Source organism: Trichechus manatus, unplaced genomic scaffold (assembly GCF_000243295.1).
Source record: "Trichechus manatus latirostris isolate Lorelei unplaced genomic scaffold, TriManLat1.0 scaffold00020, whole genome shotgun sequence".
NCBI classification, from domain to species: Eukaryota; Metazoa; Chordata; class Mammalia; order Sirenia; family Trichechidae; genus Trichechus; species Trichechus manatus.
Window position 1 is genome coordinate 14195254 of NW_004443956.1, and position 22112 is coordinate 14217365.

The 22112-nt window shown below is 37.2% G+C and overlaps 1 protein-coding gene across 11 annotated transcripts in view; it reads right to left on the bottom strand.

Annotated features, from left to right (window-relative positions):
* KMT2C (lysine methyltransferase 2C) overlaps positions 1 to 22112 on the bottom strand; it is a 313148-nt gene that overhangs the window by 76418 nt on the left and 214618 nt on the right. For all 11 annotated transcript variants that reach the window (XM_023727962.1, XM_023727957.1, XM_023727958.1 and 8 more), the window contains 7 exons: positions 19917 to 20036; positions 17435 to 17565; positions 14427 to 14607; positions 10982 to 11086; positions 9468 to 9605; positions 9254 to 9286; positions 9034 to 9153 (listed from right to left, as the gene is read on the bottom strand). In XM_023727962.1, coding sequence (XP_023583730.1) covers positions 9034 to 9153; positions 9254 to 9286; positions 9468 to 9605; positions 10982 to 11086; positions 14427 to 14607; positions 17435 to 17565; positions 19917 to 20036 — 828 coding nt within the window. The remainder of the gene's footprint in view (positions 1 to 9033; positions 9154 to 9253; positions 9287 to 9467; positions 9606 to 10981; positions 11087 to 14426; positions 14608 to 17434; positions 17566 to 19916; positions 20037 to 22112) is intronic.

Sequence of the window (22112 nt, forward strand, 5' to 3'; positions counted from 1 at the left end):
TCCATATTGCAGCTAGTGATGACTGTGATATATAAACAACTGAAAGGCCTCCTATAGTTGACAGCAGCCAGGAGGGGAGTGTGTCCTCTGGGACGTGGAATCCCTGTGTTTAAAACCCTCCTGGGCCTGGTAAAAAACAAAAACAAAAATGCCACAGCTGTGAGAGCTGCTGGCTATGAGCTAGGCTAGTTAGCAGCGGAGAAACCAATGGTGAACAGCTGATGGCAAGGAGTCCCAGCAGTGGACAGCCATTCCTAACAGAGCAGCAGCTGAGAGAGCTGAGAGCTGCTACACTGGCTGTAAGATGGGCCATTTAGCAGGGCAGAGGCCAACAGCAGAGAGCCTAAAGGTAAAGCGTCCTACAGAAGAGAGGCCCGATGGCAGAGAGCTGCTGCTAGGAGAGCAGCAGCTGAGAGAGCTCAGCAAGCTGCCTCAGTGGCTACAAGCTTGACCAGCTAGCGGCAGACAGGCTGATGGCAGAAAGGCCTGCCCGGCAGAGAAGGCAATGGACTGACAGAAAACTGAGTTGGGGTACACCTCGTAGAGAAGGAAGCCCCCTAGCAGAGAAGCTGTGCCTGCTGACTGCTGGCAGAAGGCAGAGGTGCCAGCTGAGAATGTTCTGAGAGCTTCGACAACAGTTTATTGGCTCCATGAGCCTTTTTGCTCTGAGAGCTGTCCTGGCTGGAAGATGACTTGCACTGAAGAACGGAGAGATGTGCTCTCCACTTCGGGGACCGTTCCAGACCTTGCCTCTGAGCATCGTAACACTGATCCTGAGCTGTTCCTGTTACTTCCAAGTTGATCCTGATCCCAAGTTGTAGCCTGTTACTTCCCTAATAAACCAAATAACTGTGAGTATGGTCTGTGAGTTTTGTGTGGCTGTTGCAATGAATTATTGACCCCTAAAGAAAAGTAGAGAGTGCCGTGAGGGGAGCCACTGATGTCAAAAATAATAAAGAAGTAGGAAGGTGGAGATATATACTTAACCTCTACCTCACAGGAACCAGCTTTATGCTGATCCTGATTCTTATCCCTCATGAATTTAAACAGTTCAATGCTCTATACTACATTTGGTATCAGTCATTATGCTATCTTACAGAGAACACATGGGAATGATTAAGGCAAGAGGCAGTTATGATGAGTCTGTTTCATCCAAATGTAAGCCACATGTTTAGTCTAGCAAAAATCCAGGGAAATTTATGTTTAGAGGCTAAATGGGTAGAAACTCAAATATTTTAATTATGTACATTAAGAAATTTTCCATATACACACAAAATTGGTAGTAAACATTGAATTATTTGTACTCTTCAGCACTTATGCAAAAACAGGGTGAGAGGTTATAAAGGTATCATTAAGTTATTTAATTCAGTATATAATCATGAAGCAATGACAACAGGATATAGAAAAATGACTCTATGCTCGTTCCAATTATCAAAACTATATGCCACCAGACTCCAAACACCTTTCTATAGGAAATTCCCCTATCTACTCTTACATATTTTAATTCTAGGCCATCATATTTCAGCACTCTCTCCAGAAAGAAACAGAAATTAAAGTTTATCTTGCAACTAGTTACAGGTAATAAAGCTGACCAAACAAAATAAGCAAATTTCTACAAAATCAGGAAATTTCAAGAGTCAACAGGGGTAGAAAGGTTACCGACTTAGTTTGAAAATATTTATTGAGCACATATGATGTGCCAGTGTATAAAGTGATGAACAAGACAGATATAGCCCTACTCTTTATAATGCTCATGATCTAAAAGGAAGAACATAATTACCAAAACAAGTAGCTGTATTTGTGCCACATACTACAAACAAAAAGCACAGGAGTGGGTGTGTGTGTGGTTAACTGGCTAATCTCTGAGGAAATGACACTGAAATTGAAACTGGATCAATGAATACAAGGCAGTCTGGGAAGGGCGGAGAGTAATCTTCAGAAGGAGAAATCACTATGTGGGAAGGACTATAGAGAAAGTGAGCTGGGATAGAAATTGTAAGGGGAAAGGGCAGCCACTGTTATGTCTTCCCCACCGCCAATAAACGAGCAAAAGAATTCTGGTTATAAACTAGATTACAGATTTCCAGAGAATTTCAAGGAGGAAGGTATGTGACTGACATAATTCGGAGATTAGTAATTTTCTATGATCACAAAATAGGGATTCTCCTATTAGTCTGTGTATGTGACTACTAAGGAATAGGGCTAAATCAAGCCAAATCTAACTAGTTGCTGTTGAGTCAATTCCAACTAATGGCTACCCCATGTGTGTCAGAGTAGAACTGTGTTCCACAGAGTTTTTTTTTTTTAAAGAACAATTTTTTTTTTATTGGTGTGAATATGCACAGCAGACCACCACCAATTCAACAATTTCTACATGTACAATTCAGTGACACTGATTACATTTTTTGAGTTGTGCAATCATTCTCACCTTTTCCAAGATGCTCCTCCCCCATTAACATAAATTCATGGCATCCTAAGGTTCCTGTCTAATCTTTCGAGTTGCTATTGTCAATTTGATCCCATACAGAAAGACCCTAAGAGAACATAATGCCCAACACAGACATTCTTTACTAGTTAAGCTAAACTACTGTTTGGCTTTAAGAAGACTTCAGGGGATATTTTTGGCTTATGGTTTAAAGATTATCTCAGAGCAATAATTTTGGGGACTCATCCAGTCTCAATAGCTCCAGAAAGTCTCTAGTGCATGAGCATTTGACATTTTGTTCTACGTTTTCCCCCTTTTGATCAGAATTCTTCTATAGAATTTTTAAGCAAAATGTTCACCAATGGTACTGGACACCAAGTAGTTCTGGTTTCACGGGGGAGGCGGCAGTTACTCATGGTGGCAATTAGCCACACATTCCGATTCCTCCGCCTAGTCCTGACTCTCATTCTTTCTTTGTTGTTCCAGGTGAATAGAGAGCAGTTGTTGTACCCTGGATGGCTGCCTGCAAGCTTTTAAGACCCAAGCAGTATGCAACGAACTAGGAGGTAGAACAGAGGCACTAAACATGGTATTAGGCCAATAACCACGACCCTAAACCTTCAAACCAAGGAACCAAATCCTATGAAGTGTTTGGCTGTACATAAGCAGCCTCAATAGCTCCTTTTTTTTTGGTCTTTGCTGTAAAAACGACAAAAAAAAATCTTTTGCCAATTCAACTTTTTACAGGTATACAACTTACAGCAGTTACATTAATCGGCTATACCCAAACATGTTGCCCTCAAGTTGATTCTGATTCATAGCAACCTATAGGACAGAGCAGAACTGCCCCATAGCATTTTCAAGGCTGTAATCTTTTTTTTTTAAAAGGCTGTAATCTTCACAGAACCAGACCACCACATCTTTATCCTGTGGAGTAGCTCATGGGTTTGAACTGCTGACCTTACAGTTAACAGGTGAGCACTTTAACCGCTGCACTACCAGGGCTCCTTATCAGCTATACAACTCTGCCTTGGTCAATGACATTTTTTCATCACCGTAATCTGAAACTCAGTACTCCATAAGCAATAACTTGCCTGTTCCCCCTCCTTCCCACCCCTGGTAACCACTAACAAACTTTGTTCTCCATACATTTGCCTGTTCTTATCTTTTTATATAAGTGAGGTCACACAATAGTTGTCCTTTTGTGATTGACTTATTTCACTCAACAGAATGTCTTTAAGCTCCACCCATATTGTTGCACGTATCGGGACTTCATTTCTCTTACTTCCTGAGTAGTATACCATTGTGTGTATGTACCACATTTTGTTTACTTATTCATTTGATGGGCATTTACGCTATTTCCACCTTTTGGCTATCGTGAATAGTGCTGCAAAGAACATTGCAACTCTGAATCTCTGCTTTCAAGTCTTTTGGGTATACACATAGGAGTGGAATTGCAGGGTCATATGGTAGCTTTATTTTTTAGTTTTTGGAGGAACCACCGTTTTCCACAACGGCTGTACCATTTTGCATTCCCAGTAGGAATGAGTAAGGGTTCCAATTTCCCCACAACCTCGCCAACATCTGTAATTGTTTTTTTTTTTTTTTTTTTTTTAAATCTCAGCTATCCTAGTGGAGCCCTGGTGGCATAGTGGTTAAGTGTTTGGCTGCTAACCAAAAGGTCGGCAGTTAGAATCCACAAACCGCTCCTTGGAAACCCTGTGGGGCAGTTCTGCTCTGTCCTATAGGGTCGCTATGAGTTGGAATCTTGTTGGAATCTCTTAAGCTATCCTATTGGGAGTGAAAAACTATCTCACTGTGGTTTTGATTTGCATCTCCCTGATAGTTAATGACACTGAGCATCTTTTCATGTGACTGGCAGCCTTGTGAATGTCCTCTTTGGTGAAATGTCTATTCAAGTACTTTGTCTATTTTATGATTGGGTTATTTACCTTTTTGTTGTTAAGTTTTTGTAGTTTAGATATATTTTGGTTATTAGATTTTTATTTGCTCTATAGCTTCCAAAGATATCCTCCCAGTTGGTAGCTTGTCTTTTCACTGTTTTGGTAAAGTCTTTTGATGAACAGAAGTTTTTAATTTTTATGAGATTCCTATTAATTTATGTTGTTATTATCTGTTTGTGGTTTTGTTATTATATTAGATAATCCATTGTTAAGAGAGAGGCCTGGTACCATTGCCAACTGCATTTTCTTCTAAGAATTATATGATGATCGATTGCACATTTAGGTCCTTAATCCATTTTGAATTGGTTTTTGTGTATGGTGTGAGGTATGGATCCCGTTTCATTTTTCTGTGTGTGGAAATCCAATTTTCCCAACATAATTTATGGAAGAGACTCCTGTTTCCCTATTGAATGGACTTAGCACCCTTGTCAAAAATCAGTTGACCAAAGATTGTGGGTTTACTATTGGAATCTCAATTCTATTCATTGGCCTATGAAACTATTGTTTTACTAGTACCAGGCTGTTTTGATTACCGTAGCTATAATAGGTTTTAAAATCAGGAAGTGTTCTTCTCTTTCAACATTACTTTAGCTATTCAGGGCCTCTGGACAGGCCATATAAAGTTGAGGACTGGTTTTTCCATTTCTGTGAAGGTAACTGTTGGAATTTTGATCAGCATTGTGTTCAATCTATAGATCATTTTGGGTAACACTGACATCTTAGCAATATTAAGTCTTCCAATCCATGAACATGGAACAGCTTTCCATTTATTCAAGTCTTCTTTAATCTCTTTCATCAGTGTTTTATAATTTTCATTGTATAAGTCTTTCACATCCCTGGTTAGATTTATTCCTAGGTATTTTATCCTCCTAGATGCTATTGTAAATGGAATTGTTTCCCTAATTTCCCTTTCAGATTTCTCATTGCTGGTGTATAGAAATCTAACTGACTCTTGTTGGTAACCTTGTAACCTTCAACTTTGCTGAAGTTCTGTTTTAGCTCTAGGAGTTTTCTTGTGGACTCTTTGGGATTTTCTATATATATATATACACACACACACAGATTTATCTCAAGGAAATGGCTCATGTAGTTATAGAGGCTGGCAAGTCCTAAGTCTGTGGGTCAGGCGTCAGGCTGGAGGCCTCTCCTGACTCACATAGCTGTAGGGACTGATGAACCCAAGATCTACAGGTCAGATGGCATGTTGCTGTTCACAGGCTACAAAGGCTGACAAATCTAAGATTGGCAGGTAAGACAGCAGGCTGCTGGCTCGTCTCAAGAATACGCTTCATTGGTTTTGCTTCTCTAGAGAACCCAGCCTAAGATAGGTATCTTTAATTTTTTTCTTGTCTTATTGCTCTTGCAAGGACTTCTAACACAATATTGAATAAATGGTGAGACCAGGTTCAAAACCAAAACCTACTGCCATTGAGTCGATTCTGACTCATAGCAACCCCCTAAGACAGAGTAGAACTGCCCCGTAGGGTTTCCAAGGAGCAGCTGGTGGATTCGAACTGCTGACCTCTTGGTTGGCAGCCAAACTCTTAACCACCCTACTACCAGGGCATGAGAGCAGGTAACATTGTCTTATTTCCAATTTCAAGGGGAAAGCTCTCAATCTTTCTCCATTAAGTATAATGTTGGCTGTTGGCTTTTCAAACATGCCCTGAATCATACTGATAAACTTCCTGTCTATTCCAAACTTCCTGAGTGTTTTCATCAACAAAGGGTGTTGGATTTTATCCAACGCTTTTTCTGTATCCATAGAGATGATCATGTGGTTCTTCTCCTTTGTTCTACTGATGCGGTATATTACTTTGATTGGTTTTCTGATGTTGTATCATTCCTGCTTTCCTGGAATAAATCCACTTGGTCATGGCGTATGACTCTTTTAAAATGCTTTTGGATTCTGTTTTCTAGGTTTTTGTTGAGGATTTTTGCATCTATTTTCATAAGGGATTAGCTTGTAGTTTCTTTTTCTTGCGTCTTCGTCTGGTTTTGGTATCAGGGTTATGTTTGCTTCAAAGAATGAATTAGGGAATATTCCTTCCTTCTCTATCTTTAAAGAGGATTGGCGTCAATTTTTCTTTCAATGTCTGGTAGAATTCCCCAGTGAAGTCATCTGGTCCAGGACTTTTGTTGTTGGAAGGTTTCTGATCACTCAGTCTCTTCACTTGTTATGGGTCTGTGGAGACTTTCTATTTTCTCTTTAGTTCAGTTTGGGTAGGTTGTGTGCTTCTAAGAATTTGTACATTTCATTTAGCTTATCCAGTTTGTTGCCATACAGTTGTCTGTAATACTGTCATAATTCTCCTTATTTCCATCAGGTCAGTTGTAATATCTCCTCTTTCATTTCTTATTTTGGTTATTTGCATCAGAATTTCTCTTTTTTCAGTCAGTCTAGCTAAAGGTTTGTCAATGTTGTTGATCTTTTCAAAGAACCAACTTCTTGATTTGTTGATTCGACTGTTTTTCTGTTTTTGATTTTATTTATTTCTGCTCTGATCTTTGTTATTTCCTTTTTTCTGGTAGGTTTAGGCTTAGTTTGCTCTTTTCTTTCAAGTTCCTGGAGTTCTCAACTTATACTGTTGATTTGAGATATTTCTTCTTTTTTCCTGCAGGCATTTATTGCTATCAGCTTCTCTCTGAGTACTGCCTTTGCTGCATTCCATAAGTTTTGGTATGCTGTGCTTTCATTTTCATTTGACTCTAAGACATCTGTGATTTCTCTTTAGTTATCTTCCTTGACACACTGGTGGTTTGATAATGTGTTGTTTAATTTCTATATGTTTGTGTATTTTCCAGGTTTTTTACTTTTATTGATTTCTAACTTCACTCAGTTGTGGTCAGAGAAAATACTTTGTATGTTTTGTTAAAGTCCTAAATTTTGGGGTGCTTGATGGTGAGGACTGCTAGCCCAGACTTAGGATCAATAACTTACTGTTTCTCTTAACTTGTATGCTTTATATAGACTTAATCTTGTAATTAAAGCAATGTTTTCTTTGTAACCGAGCTAAGAAAGAATGTTGTCAGCTTCTTCCCAAGGAACCTTGATACAAGCAGTGTATCTCACCTCTATGTTCCCAGAAAGGAATGTTTTCCAATTATTTTGTAACTCCTCTCGCCACATAAAACCCCTATAGTTACCAGGTAGTAACTAATCAACAAAGCACACATATCACCAAGCAGTAAACAAAGACTCTTTAAATCAATCACGTTAAGATCGCCACTTCAGATATCTCGCCTCTCACTTCCTTGAATCACCAAGCACCTATCAGAAATTCTGTATTGTCAGTTCTTGATTTTACCATATAAATATGCTTTTGTAACTGCACCATCTCAGACGGCTGTGGTTTCACTCTGTGGACTATGCATTTCCCCGGTTTAAACTGTATCTTGCCTTCAATAAAACTCTTTGCTTTTGCTTAAACCAAGTATGCAGTATTACTCTTTGATAATTTAATCTTTTTAAATGTATCGAGACTTGCTTTGTGACCTAACATGTGGTCTATCCTGGAGAATGATCCATATGCACTGCAGTAGAATGTAAGCTGTGCCATTGCTGGGTGGAGTGTTTATATATATGTCTGTTAAGTCTAGTTGGTTTACAGTGTCATTTTTTTCTCAGCCTTTCACTTTCAACCTATTTGTGTCCTTTGTTCTAAGGTGTGTCTCTTGTAAACAGGATACAGTTAGATCATGTTTTGTTTTATTTTTGAAATCTATTCTGCCACTCTCTCCCTTTTGATTGGAGGATTTAGTCCATTTACGTTCACTGTAATTATTGATAAGAAGTGACTCACTTCTGCTATTTTGTTGTTTTTTGTGTTTTAAGCCTTCTTTGTCTTTTTCCTTTACTACTGCTTGCTTTGTTTTGTTGATCTATTGTAGTGAGCCATTTTGGTTCCCTTCTCCTCTCCCTCTGTGCATGTTTTTTAGACATTTTCTTAATGGTTACCAAAAATATTACGCTTAACAGTTTGTATTTATAATCCATAAGGTTTTTCAATGGCTCATGATTTGGAAGTAGATTGCCAGGCCTTTTTTTGAGGCACATCTGGGTGGATTTAAACTGTCAACTTTTCAGTTAGCAGCTGAGTACTTAACTATTTGTGCCATCCAGAGACGTACTTACGTACATATTGCTGCTGTCAGTTGCTGTCAAGTTGACTTTGACTCATGGTGACCCCTGTATGCAGAGTAGAACTGCTCCATAGGATTTTCAAGGCTGTGATCTTTCAGAAGCAGATGGCCAGGTCTGTCTTCTGAGGAGCCTCTAGTGGGTTTGAACCACCAACTTTTTGGCTAGCGTTCGAGTGCTTAACCACTGGTGCCACCCAGGGACTCCTACATGCATATATACACCAAACCCGTTGCCACTGAGTTGATTCTGACTCATAGCGACCCTATAAGACAGAGTAGAACAGCCCCATACGGTCTCCGAGGAGCAGCTGGTGGATTCAAACTGCCAACCTTTTGGTTAGCAGCCCTAGCTCTTAACCACTGCACCACCAGGGCTCCATATACGTATATATGAAACTATATACATATAGACATATATATACATATACACACACATACATATATATGTATATGAAAATATGTAAAACCACATTTACAAAACTTTTTCTAGTAATAACATACCCTGATTGTGTACTGGCAACAGGTGGGATGGGGGTGGGGGCTGTGGTAATGGAATTGGCTGAGTGGTCGCAGGACTAAGCACAGCAGTAAACAAGTCCTCAACATCCTTTCCTCCAAGCTCTGTGAGACAAAATAATAGTAGTAATAAGATTAAAAGACTACTGAGGCCACAGTATAGGGAATACCATTTTCATTAGCTAAAAATTCAGAATAAGCATACCTGGAATTTTATATAACTTCCCAAGAATTGCTCCTAGGATTAAAATAAAGAAATAGAAGTATTAACAACTACCATTTAAATATAACATATAAAATAGCATTTAACTGATACAGAAATTATTAGAAGATAAATTATAAATAAGCATGCAGAAATCTCTGAAAATCATATTTACTCATGTGTTTTAGAAAGCCTAGATGTAGGGCAAATATTTTACCATCTGTGACCATTTTGTCTAGTTCAGGACTGAGGATTCCATCTAGTTGCTCTTCACTTAATGTTCGTGAACTCTGATTGACACTTGGCTGAGGCAGAGAGGAAGGATCATCAGCGACGTGACCAATATCTATTCCAGCTAAAGGAGTGAGGTAAATAGATTAAAAGTGAACTCAGAACAGTTAAGCAAAAACCATAAAACTGTTTACCAGCATTAATTAATATACAACAATATGGTTAAAAAGAGTAACAGAAAGTCTGTACTTCTGAATTAATCGGGATTACATCAGACTGTATAGCCAATCAATAAAAACTTGGTACAATGTAGCTGTAAACATAGGTGCTACTTAAAAGATGTATTTTAATCAAAGTAAATATATTTCCTGAGTAACACAAGAACACATCTGATTTTAAATTACTGCTAATTTCCACACAAAAAAAGCACTATATTATTTAGATTCCTAAGAAGCCAACATAGAAATATTTGCTTCAACTTGGAAAATAGTGATATAAAATGTACAGTTCAACTATCATACACAATATGTGAAACAGGTGGGATGTTTCACATAAATTAATGAAAAGCTCTAAAACTCCTTATTATAATAACATTAGCCTTTATGAACAATTTCAATTACAGACTGTATTTTTAAATATGCTGTAGGCACAAAACAAGGTTATGTATATAACATTATAATATGCTTTATCTCATATAAATTGGTATTTTAGGCAAGAGTCATGTTTAGTAAAAGTGGCTTAATGCTCACTTTTTTCATGCTTTCTAAATATTATTACTATTAAAAAAGTAAAAATTCAGCCCGCTCTTATTTGATCTCGCATTAGGAACAAACGCTATGTATAACACTTGGGTAGTATTATAAATCACACATTAGCAAGAATAGAACTATTCATTAAAAATAAACACTGAAATAAATAAAACTATGGAGAAAGTGATCCAAAGCACAGTAGAGCTGTACTATGCTTTAGCCACACACAACATGGGAAAAACAAAGTATGGATTAGTGACAAAGTAGCGCTACTAACATATATGCATGCACCTATAGGCTGTTTCAGCTGAACCACTACAGAAAAGAAGACTACTCCTAGTCAGTGGCCATCCATTGCTCAGTTTCTTACCAAATGGAAAAGGTGAGCTCTCAACCTGGAAAGTGCATAAATCAAGACCTACAAGACCCAAACCAAATAAAATGGATGATTACCACAGGGGCGGGAAGTGAGGGGAAATGCAAACAAAAGAAGAATCAAGATACAGCAAGAATATAAGGCTATATGCCTTAAATATGACGCAATCAGAAAGACAACAGAAATTAACTGACTTGCTATTTCCCCCTTCTAAAGCAGGAAAATCAAGTAGTATCAAATAAAATGTTGAGGAGTTTTCTGAGAAAGCCAAAAAATGCTTCAGTAATTGGGAAAGAGGCAAAAAACTAAATTTGTTCCATACATCTCTCACTCACATCATAAAACAGAAATCAGGCAAATAGCACTCATACATACCTGAATGATCAACTGATTTTGCTAAGTCATCTGAAATTATTCCAAGGATGTCATCGTCTGTGTTTAATACTTCTGAAAGATCAGCTAATGGGTCATCAGCAGTACCTATATACAGTAAGTATATTTTTTAAATTATAATATTTTCTTAGACGTTAAGTTCCAAAAGATCCTCACTCATTCAACCATTTACTAAATACCTATAGCATAAAAGACACTGCGGTAAGTGCTAGAGTCATAAAAACTCAGATTATTAATTCTAAAACCAGGAATTTTCCGTAGCAAAGGCACTCCCATGTTTTGAATACAAAAGCTTATTAACAATTAAGATAATTTCTGTTTTGTGGCTAATGTATGTTGACAATAAAATTTAAAATAAAGACTTGTAAACAATACAAGTAAGACAGAATACTGTAAGAAACAAAACAAAAACATTAAGAAAGTAGCATCTCTACAAACGACAACTAGGGGAACAAAAAACCATGCACACACACAGTAGGAGAAGGTAAATAAAATACGAATGACAGCCCTGTTATTTAGAAATTCATTATGAAGTATAAGCCAGGTATCATTCCAGTGTTGCTCTTCATACTAATTACTCATTCACTTATTTATTTAAAAAATTTGAGCACCCACAGAGCTATGTCCAAGGTTTATGTATCAGGCACTGTTCCAGCCACTGGGAATACAGAAATGAATAAAATCAAGTGTTTGCCCTCACAAAGGTTACTCTCTCAGAGAAGTTAGACAGCATGAAAATTACATCAGTATAAGTATTATAAAAAATATAAGAAAAAAGGATTAAGAATAAGTTATATGGATGCTATATTATAGATAAGATCATCAGGGAAGGCCTTTTTAAGAATACGACAAAGCATAACTCTGAATGAAATGAGGGAGTAAGATGTGTAGAGATGGAGAGAACATTCCATCCCAGGCAAAGGGAACAGTGGGTGTAAAGTCCCTAGGGCAGGAAAGCTTTTGCCAACACAGGAGGCCAGTGTAGTTACAGTAACAAAGGAGGAGAGTGGCGGGAAATAAAACAGGCAGCGAGAGCAAGGTTATGCATGTTTTTACAAGGTCATGGTAAAGCCATGGGGGCTTTACTCTAAGTGTAATGGGAAGCCACTGAGGGGTTGAGCACTAGGGGATGGTATGACTGACATTTTAGAGGAAACAGACCTGACAGCAGGGGTGGGGAGAGTGGGCATGACTGCAGTCCTGGAGACCACTTAAAAGGCTGCTGCTGCGGTCTAAGGGAGTGGGGATGACCGCCTGTACACAGTGGTAGGGAAAGGGGAGGTAAGAAGTGGCTGGCTTCGGGATATATTTTGAAGGTAGAAACAAATTTGTGGACGGATTATATTTGGAATATAAGAGAATGAAAACTCATGGAGGACTCCAAGGTTTCCTGGCCTAATCAAGTAGGAAGAGATGGGAACTCTTACTCAGGCTGGCTTCAGTAAATATAGTAGTCATTCAGTTGAGAAACGTCTGAAATTTTTAATCCATCTCAAGTATATTTTTATTTAAAAAAAAAAAAAGGACATAAGCTTAATACTAGATTAAATATCTCTGTGAAACACAGTCTTGTTCTATGAAAAGTTTATTGCTCAAATAGAATTCATACATAAGAACATTATGGTTTTTCAAATTGAAACCTAATGTAAGCTTACGTGCCCAAATAGAAATTTTTTAGAGAAATAAAATTATTTCAATAATGTATTCTCTAATGTAGTCCATTTGAAAGGAAAAAATCTAGATATTTCTTTCAGGGGTCATCATGTGCATATTTTGAAACCAAGGGAATTCTACTGCACAAATTATAAAATTAAAAAAAAAAGACTATGTCTAAAACGTTTGACCTACCTGAAGAAAGGCATTTTATAGCTTATCAACAAATCATTAAAACTGATGTTAATGACAATATCCAATGAAATGGTTATTAAAAAAAAAAAAATCTTTACTTGTTTATTTCCCTTTATAAAGGCAAATGAGTAGTCCAACTGCAAAGAGCATTACATTTAATTCGGGTTTTGAAATGGGTATTATTCTAGTCCTCAAATTTTGGCTTTATAGATAAACCATTCTCTTCAGCAGTTCTGTGGAAAAAATGACTTCAAACAAAGGAAAAGCGATAAAAAATAACTTATATCAATGCCTTCGAAAAAAAAAAAATCACAGTATGTTTCTGTCCAGTTTCAGCTCTCTTCCTTAGAAAAACTCAAGTGCAAATAGCTTTTATAAATGATGAGTCATGATTTTTATAAGATCTCTCAAAGGGACCAGAAATCTTTCATTGTATATTATTTTAACAACACACTGACATGGAAAAGAGCAGGTAAGTGCCTAAAACAACAGAATTAAAGTAAAATGATTTGCTAAAGATTGAATAAACAACACGAGGCTGTTAGTCGAGTGTTTTAATTTCTTTTCAACCAACAGTGAGGGAGACTGGATGTGCGTGTGCGTGTGAGGGGATAAGATGACTTCTAAGCACTTCGAGTGATCAAAATCTAAAAGAAAAGTCTCCCTTTCAACTCCAGATAATGCCAAGTTAATGAAGCTGTAACTACTTAATATATTAAAAGTAAAATTTTCCATGGAAGGTTGCCTTAAAATTGTGTCTTCTAAAATAGGTTTTAAAACTAACTTTTAAGTAATAAATAGAATCAGTGGTAAAAGGGGAGACTGTCAAAAGAACATTAATAACGCATAAAACCTAGAAGTGGGGGAAAAAACACTGTGATCACAATTCTTCCATCTCCATCTAGTTAAACTCCTAGAGTCCTGTTTGCATTACTATTATTTTATAAACATACCTAAAGCTTTCACATCCCTAATTCTAAATAGCACCCATATTCACTGTGTCTCGGGCAGTGGTTCTCAACACGGGGGGGATTTTATCCAAGGAACATTTGGCAATGTCTAGAGACATTTTTGATCATCATGATGTCATAAGGTCAGAGATGCACAGGACAGACTTCCTCCTACAACAAAGAATTATCCAGCCCAAACATCAAGAGTGTCAAGGCTAAGAAAACATGATCTAATACAATGTATCAATAGTCTGTTAGCTGGTTTCCAATCAGAGTATTCTCTTTTCCTCTATCCTGAATTTCTTTGGGCTATGTAATAAATAAAAATCTGTATTACTTCAGTCACAGATTATTGACGACTCACCAACTATGGCTAAATTATACCCCTGTACATTGCCCCGCAAAAAAGGACAACCTGTACATTTTCCTTCACAACTCCTTGTTTCAGTGGTAGTAACCAAGTAAATCAACTTGTCAAACCTTAAAAAACTATCTACTTAAAATTTATACTTCTCTAAAGTTGAACATAAAATAGTAAATGAGGACAAACTAAAGCATTTCAAAAGTTTAGTTTAAAGGAAGATGGACTTCCCCAGATAAACAAAGCATTTGTGAATTATTCCAAATACCGTGAGTTGCAGGTTTTGCTGGAGTTGAGGATGAACTAAGTAGTGGCTCTAATGAAGGATCCAAGAAATTTGTGTTCAAGTTTGTTTTACATGAAAGTTGAGCTGCATCTTCTGACAGATTATCTAAACTCAGCTTGTATTGTCTACTTGTATCTAGAAGATCTTTTCCGAAGAAAGCTTCCTAAACAAAGATAAGCACATATGAAAATTATTAATTACAAAATTCTAAAAAGACAACATTGTTCTGTCATCATTTTTGACAGGGAAGCAGAAATACCAGAAAAGCTTTGTATTTACAATAATGATTACTAATAAATATAGAAAGATCCTGTCAATTCTTTTATATTGATTTGTCTTATTTTAAAAGATTTTTTGTAGCTTTACTAGTGACAAATAAAATTATGCAAATAAAGCCACACAATTATGTCAACTGTGTTTCTAGCAACTGCAATACAATAATTCAAGAACTTCAATAGAATAAGCTACAATTTAAAATTATTAGATTCACAACATTAATTCCTATTATAAGCAAAACTAAAACTTCAAAATTATTATTAGTATTTACAGATTACTTGCAGAGACCACTACAAGGGGTTCATAAATCCACATGTGTAGCCCTAGCTATTCAAAGACTGTACAGATACTTTGAGTGGGCAGATTATACAATTACTTAAAGTTTACCTTGACAATGTTACGATTAACAAAGAAAATTTGGAAAAAGCGTTACCGAATTCCCAGCTGGTTTCTGTCACAACGTATTTCCCCAATCAATGGAAAGAAGTACAGATGCTATCAAGAGATGCCCAAGAATTCATAACATTACAAAGGCTTCCCTTACGTTGGGAAAAAAATAGTTAGACATTACTGCTGTACACCAAGGAAATAATCCAGCTCACAGACTAAGATCATAGCAGTAATCAGGAAATCAGATCCAATACTTTTAAAGGCTCCTTTACCCAAGTATGAAATAGTCAGTTTTTGTACTTTTATACAAACAGCTATAGAAAGCTTCCTAAACATATGGTTACACTTTACAGGTAGATCAATAGAAGTAGCGGCAGGCCATCTGCAATACTCCCTAAAAGGATTATTAGAAAGTGAGGTAAAGGGAATAGGAGATAACAAAAAATAAAGATGCAATTAAAGATAATCCAAACAATAAACAGATCCATTTTTGACATATAAAGTCACTGAAGGGGGAAAAAAAGGTACAAAGCTAGGATGAATAGGTATTTCAAGGGAATGTGGGGAAAATAAAAACATCTATTAAGGAGATGTAATATGGAAGGCACAGAGTTAGGCATACATACATACTGTTGTTAGTTACTGATCATGGTGACTCATATATTTAGAGTAGAACTGTTCCATACAGTTTTCAAGGCGGTGACCTTTCAGAAGCAGATAGCCAGGCTTATCTTCCGGAGTCTCTGGGTGGGTTCCAACTGCCTACCTTTCAGCTGGTAGTTGAGCACTTAACTGTCTGTGCCACCCAGGGACTCCATGGCTAACTGGTAGGAGACTGGTATTCAAATCCATGGCTCTCTGACTTTAAAGTCTTAGGACTCTGTACCGTGGACTCTACCCTTAATGTTAGTAGTCTAATAAAGGAACCCTGGTGGCACAGTGGTTAAGAGCTCGGCTGCTAACCAAGAGGTCAGCAGTTCGAATCCACCAGCTGCTCCCCTGGAAACCCTATGTGGCAGTTCTAATGTTCTACAGGGTCACTATGAGTCGGAATTGACTTGACGGCACAAAACAACAAAAACAAAATAATAAAATTTACATAAATATTACCATATACTTAAGTTACTATGCTTAAAAGTCTCGTTTATTAAATACGGCAGACTTTTTACTCAAATGAGTGCTTGATTTTTATACTCCTAATAACTAAAAACGAGCCCTGGTGGTGCAGTAGTTAAGAGCCTGGCTGCTAACCAAGAGGTCGGCAGTTTGAATCCACCAGCTGTGCCTTGGAAACCGTATGGGGCAGTCGTACTCTGTCCTATACAGTCACTATGAGTCAGAATCAACTTGATGGCAACGGGTTAATTACTAAAAGAAGAAATTGTGGAAGTTGTATGTTAATTGAAAGGAAAATGTATTTTAAAACCAATTAACCTAGTAATAGTTAACTGGAAGGTAAAGGAAAAAAAATACAACTAAAGCAACATACGTAGTTCTATTGAAGGACAGATCAGAGGAACAGCAATAGACACTGAAATTAAGATAGCCACTCAGTGAGATACTCTGCTCCAATTCAACCCCTACCCAAGAATAAACAGAGGCCCAGGAAAGATGGACAACTTGCTTAGGAACCTCAGTTGGCTAGTTGCTGAGCCAGATATTCAATGCCAATCCTATTTCTAATAATAGGTTCTTCCAATATATCACATGACTTTGAACTCTTCTGTGATACAATGTTTACAAGATGAACTAGAAAGAATTCTATTTTCATGTAGCTGACCTCTATCAAACATAACCTCTTTATATTGAGAGAGATTTTTCTAACATAAATTTTGGAAAAAAAATTTGGCTTGAATCTTTGGCTAATTGGGTCTACAAAAGCAGTAAACGTTTATTAAGACTATAACTGTGGCTGCTAAAAAGACATCTTTATTTAATGAACATAACTACTGTAGCTTGTACTGACAAGTGAATTTAAAGAAGACTTGGGTTGGCAAGTACACAGGTGGGACTGGTTTGGAAGAACCGGCTTTCCAACTCCAAAGTATCCTCAAATAAAACTAAAAGACTTCTTCTTATGTTGTATAAATACTTAGAAATGAACAAATGGGATAGAAAGAACTTGCTGAAAAGCATCAAACCACAAAAAAGGTAAATGTTAACTTTTCTGACCTTCTGGAAGGTAAAAATGACATTTTTATGATAACTAAATAAAAACAACAAAAGCAAGGAAAATGTTAAGAAAAACAAATCTATTTTTTCACAACTCAATGTATTACATTTCCTTAACCAACTACAAAATATAATGTAAAGCAAAATATTACTTGTAAATAGGCAGGGAAGGTCTCCTCAAGCTTATTTTTCCTTTTTCGGTATCTCTTCTTTATTTTTTCAGTACTTTCAGTAACAGAAACAGATTCATCAACTACAGTATCTGGTAATTGCTCACTCCAGCCTAAAAGAAAAGTCACATTTATAAAATGTGGCATTTAAAATTTTCAGACGAATTCACTCAAGGTAATTTCATAGTTTAACAACACATACACAACTCCATAAAAACAAGCAAGCTTTTTCAAAAGATTTCAAAGTTTATTAGTAAGTTTTAAAAGTATCATAAAAAATTCATTTCATGTCTATTTAGCATTAGCAGATGTTTCCTACTGTGTTTTCTCTTAATAATCAGTATTTCCTTGCAAAACAGAATTATTTAAACTAAATAATTTGTTAAAGATTATGAAAATAGATAATGCTCATGAGTAGAGAAAATGGCTACTCATATGCTACTAAAGGGAATTTAGTGATTCCAAAATTTTGTAGGGGATATTGTGAATATCTAAGCAAAGTCTTAAACTGTTCCTTCAATTCAGCAATTCCTAGTCCAGGAATTTACTGCAAATGAGGTATTTGTACTATACGTGCATTGTGAAAATAAAGGACTATGAATACGAAAAATGTTTGATCTTAAAATCAATCAGAAATGGAAATAAAACAAAATTTTGGGCTAGGAAATCAGCAAAGAAACAAGTATACTACTTAAAGCAGATACATGAGCAATCAAACTGACACGCTAATATGCTTCTTAATGGTAGGGTAAATGGCACATCCTTTCTGAAAATCAATGGGGGCATTTCGGTTGTCAAACTACACAGGTGGACTCATTCTTCATCTGAAAACAAGTAAAAATACTAGATAAATATTTTTTAAAAATCTCTTTAAATGCATCAGTAATCTAGCCAGAAAGTAAAGAATCCCCAGAGACCAAAACTTAAGGTAAAGCAGCAACCAAAGAAATAAGCAAACAACCAAAGCTCTCTCAAATTTGCTGAAATCTGGTGATCTTGAATACCAGTTTTCAGAGCCTTATGAGATATGGAGATCAAAGGACATAGCTTAAGGCTTTCCCAAGGTGGACAGACTAGCGGGGGGCGGGGGGGGCTTGCATTAACAAGAAATATGCCCCCCCGCCCCATGTCCTCCATCCGTCACATCACCGCCACACCCCCACCCCCATAAACAAAGAAAACTGCTTGTCATGTCATGAATTTGGTGCTGGGTAGAAAGATGAAAATGAAAATCTTGCCCTAGAATTCAAATTCAGCATAACTCTAATGTGGGTGAGAATCCTGAATTCATATAACTTGAGTGGACCAAAAAACTTCAAGATAAGAATTTAGTTTAAAGTAGTCCTGGGCTGGGAGCATAACTCAGCCTCATGGCAGTAACAAATAAAAACCTTCTCTGAAAGAATCTACTTTCAATTTAGTCCCCAAAAAATTCAAACAGTTTTCCAAAGAAAGTGAGCTCATGGTTTAAAAAAAAAAAAAAAAATATATATATATACACCCACACACGTCTATGTATCTCACAATACACACAATGAAATGAGGCACTAGGACAGAGCCAGCAGATACAAAAAGTAGAATCAGACGTGCTGAGGCTTCAGATACTTCATATTCTATCAATTAGACTCATGAAAATAAAAGTAAGGAATATGGTATAAAGAAAGTAAAAAGTGTTAAAAGTATCAAAAAGTCAGCTTAAAAAAAGAAAAAATTGTATATGAAATAAAAAAACTCAATGAATGAGATGAAGGCAAAAATACTAAACTAAAAGATAAATATAAAGAAATTATTTAGCGGACAGAATACAGAGAAAGATGAAAAATAGTTTCACTGAACATATCAGTTTCTTAATTAGGGCTAATTATAACCAAATTGTCATATTAGAAACTTCTTGAAAACCATTATGTTGTTTCCTTTTTAAACTGTCCAACAAATTTCTGATTTTTATGAATTCACCTGAGCTCAAAGCTCCATTCCATAATAAACGAAGAAATTCTGTTCACAGCATATGCTGAGCATACCTCATTTCTCTTCATATACTATATTAAAACATTTCAAAATACATGAACCATACAGATTATGACCAAGAGATTACAAAATCTTTATTAGAACCAATTCTCAAATTGGCTGAAAAGAAAATAGTATATTCTTAATTGATAGAAAGATATGGCTTTGGCATAGATTTAACTTTCTTTTAAGCTTTAAGTGGAGTGACAATATTAATTGAAAGATGCATTTTTAAAGCATTATACAATTTTGTTAAAGATTATTGGAGTAATTTGTCATTCTCAACTATACAATCTAAAAATTTCAAATTTTATGCAAAGTAGCTAAGACAGGGGAAGAAAGGCCTTTAGGGAGATAACCAGAAAGTAGGTCAAGAAGAGGCAATAACGTTGTGATTGCAGCATTATTTAGGACATCTTTTTCCAATTACATATATCATGACAAATCAGTATCATACCATCGTCTCTGCTAGGTAACTGCTCAGAAATAGAGCCTGAGGAGTCTTTTCTGATCATAGATCTTTTGGTTTTTCCTTGTCCTGTTCGACTTCTTTGCCGTACCATAAATCCACCAATACCTATCGAAAAAAGAAATCGGGTAAACTTGTAAATAACTAATATCTCCCTATATCTTCACCATATAATGAGGCATTTTCCAAAATTCAGTCTGGGCTAATTTAAATCAGAAATCTCACATTTTTCTGCAAAATATAAAAGTCTGGCAATAAGCAAATTAAAAAAGTTAAAGCCATTGCTATCACTAACCAAATAGGAATTAAAATTCATTAGCGTACGGAATGACTGACTGCACGTATTTTCTCTTCTAGATAATGTTGGAATAACAACAAACAGTAAATTATGCTTATTTATCTATTCAACAAATATTAGTAACTCATATAACATCATTCACATTATTTGTATACTAACTGAGAAAGAAAAGATAGAAGATAATTACAGGAGGCGGGGCAAAGACGGCAGAGTAGTCAGATGCTTCTGGGTGGACCCTTTACAATAAAGACCCAAAAAAACAAGTGATTCGATTATACGTGGCAATCTGGGAGCCCTGAACGTCAAAGCCAGAGTTGAGGAACCAGACTGAATGGCAGGGGGAGGGAGAGATGGTTCGGAAGCAGCGAGGAGCTGCCAGACCTGACCCAGCAAGAGCCTGAGTCCTTCAGGCCTGATCAGCTCGGAGGCGAGCAGCTAGGCAGGCAAGCAGCAGTGCTCGGGAGGCATCTTTTCCACACCAGGAGAGACCCAGACACTGACAGTATACTCGGCCACGCAGAACTACTGAGAAGCAGCCTTCAACAAAAGGTAAGTACTTGCGTAAAGCTTATAGTGCAGATCAAAAATACCCCACTTAGGGAAAAACCTCTCTCCCATTTACCTCCCCGGCTCCTTGTTCTGCACTGGGTCCCAGACCAGCTTCAGCAATTGCTGAGTCCCCTAGGCCAGAAGTAGGATCCGTCAAATGCCGGGAGCCATCCTCCCTGCCTTGGAGAGTGAACAAATTAACAAACCGGAAAAAAATAAACTGCTGGCTCCCCTAAGCCAGGAACCCAGTGTAGGCACAGCTCCTTTGCCCAGGCATAGGCATAAGGGATCCACAGAATTTCAGTGTCTTTCCCGCTGCACAGACTTGTGTGGGCCCATCTCAACAGCGTAGACCCTCATTACAGCAGTACAACAGGGTATATACCGGAACTCTAACCTCAACTGTTTCAGCTGTGAAGTGGCAGGTTCTTGACATTTGACACTGATCTGCAAATTAAGCAGGGTCTTCACCTACCCACATCAGGGGCCTGAGGACTGGCGGGTCCACCCACACCACCTAGCCACCTGCAACAGAGGACCATGAATAAGAGGTGCCCCCCCAGTCCGTACATCCAACAGCATTAGCTGTTCACAGTCCGGCTGCAAAACCTACCCACTTACGCGCTCTAGGGAACAGGGACATGCCTTCCTCCTGGATGATCGGGGGCGGCCATCAGCCCCCTGCCTTGCTCAGAGTGTGCCCCCCCTGCTACAGCCAGATGACTGTGCCTACACCAATCACCCATGCCTGTCTAGGACTGTGAGAGCCTGCACCACAAATTTGGTGGCTATCTATCTGAGCACCTTAGCTGATTCCATACAGGAAGTGGGTGGACTCCTGAGCTCAAATACCTAGTAACAGATCTAATCACCTCGAGACAGGACATTAGAGTTTCAAAGGTGCCAATAATCCAACTAGCTCATATGAGCAGCCTATTTTGGCATATCAAAACAAAACAAGAACCTAGGAAACAGTAAGCAAACATAAAATAAATAAATATAATAACTTATTGATGACTTGGAGACAACAGTCAGTATCAAATCACATAAAGAGGCAATCCATGATGGTTTCAGCAAGCTCCCAAAATAAAGAATCTAGAAATTTTCCAGAGGAGGAAAATTTCTTGGAATTACTGGAGGCAGAATACAAAAGATTAATCTACAGAACTCTTCAAGAAATTAGGAAGGAAATTAAGCAAAATGCAGAACACACAATAGAGTAAATTAAAAAGATTACAGAAGAGCATAATGACAAATTTAACAGGCTGCAAGAATCCATAGAGAGACAGCAATCAGAAATCCAGAAGATTAACAATAAAATTTCAGAATTAGACAAC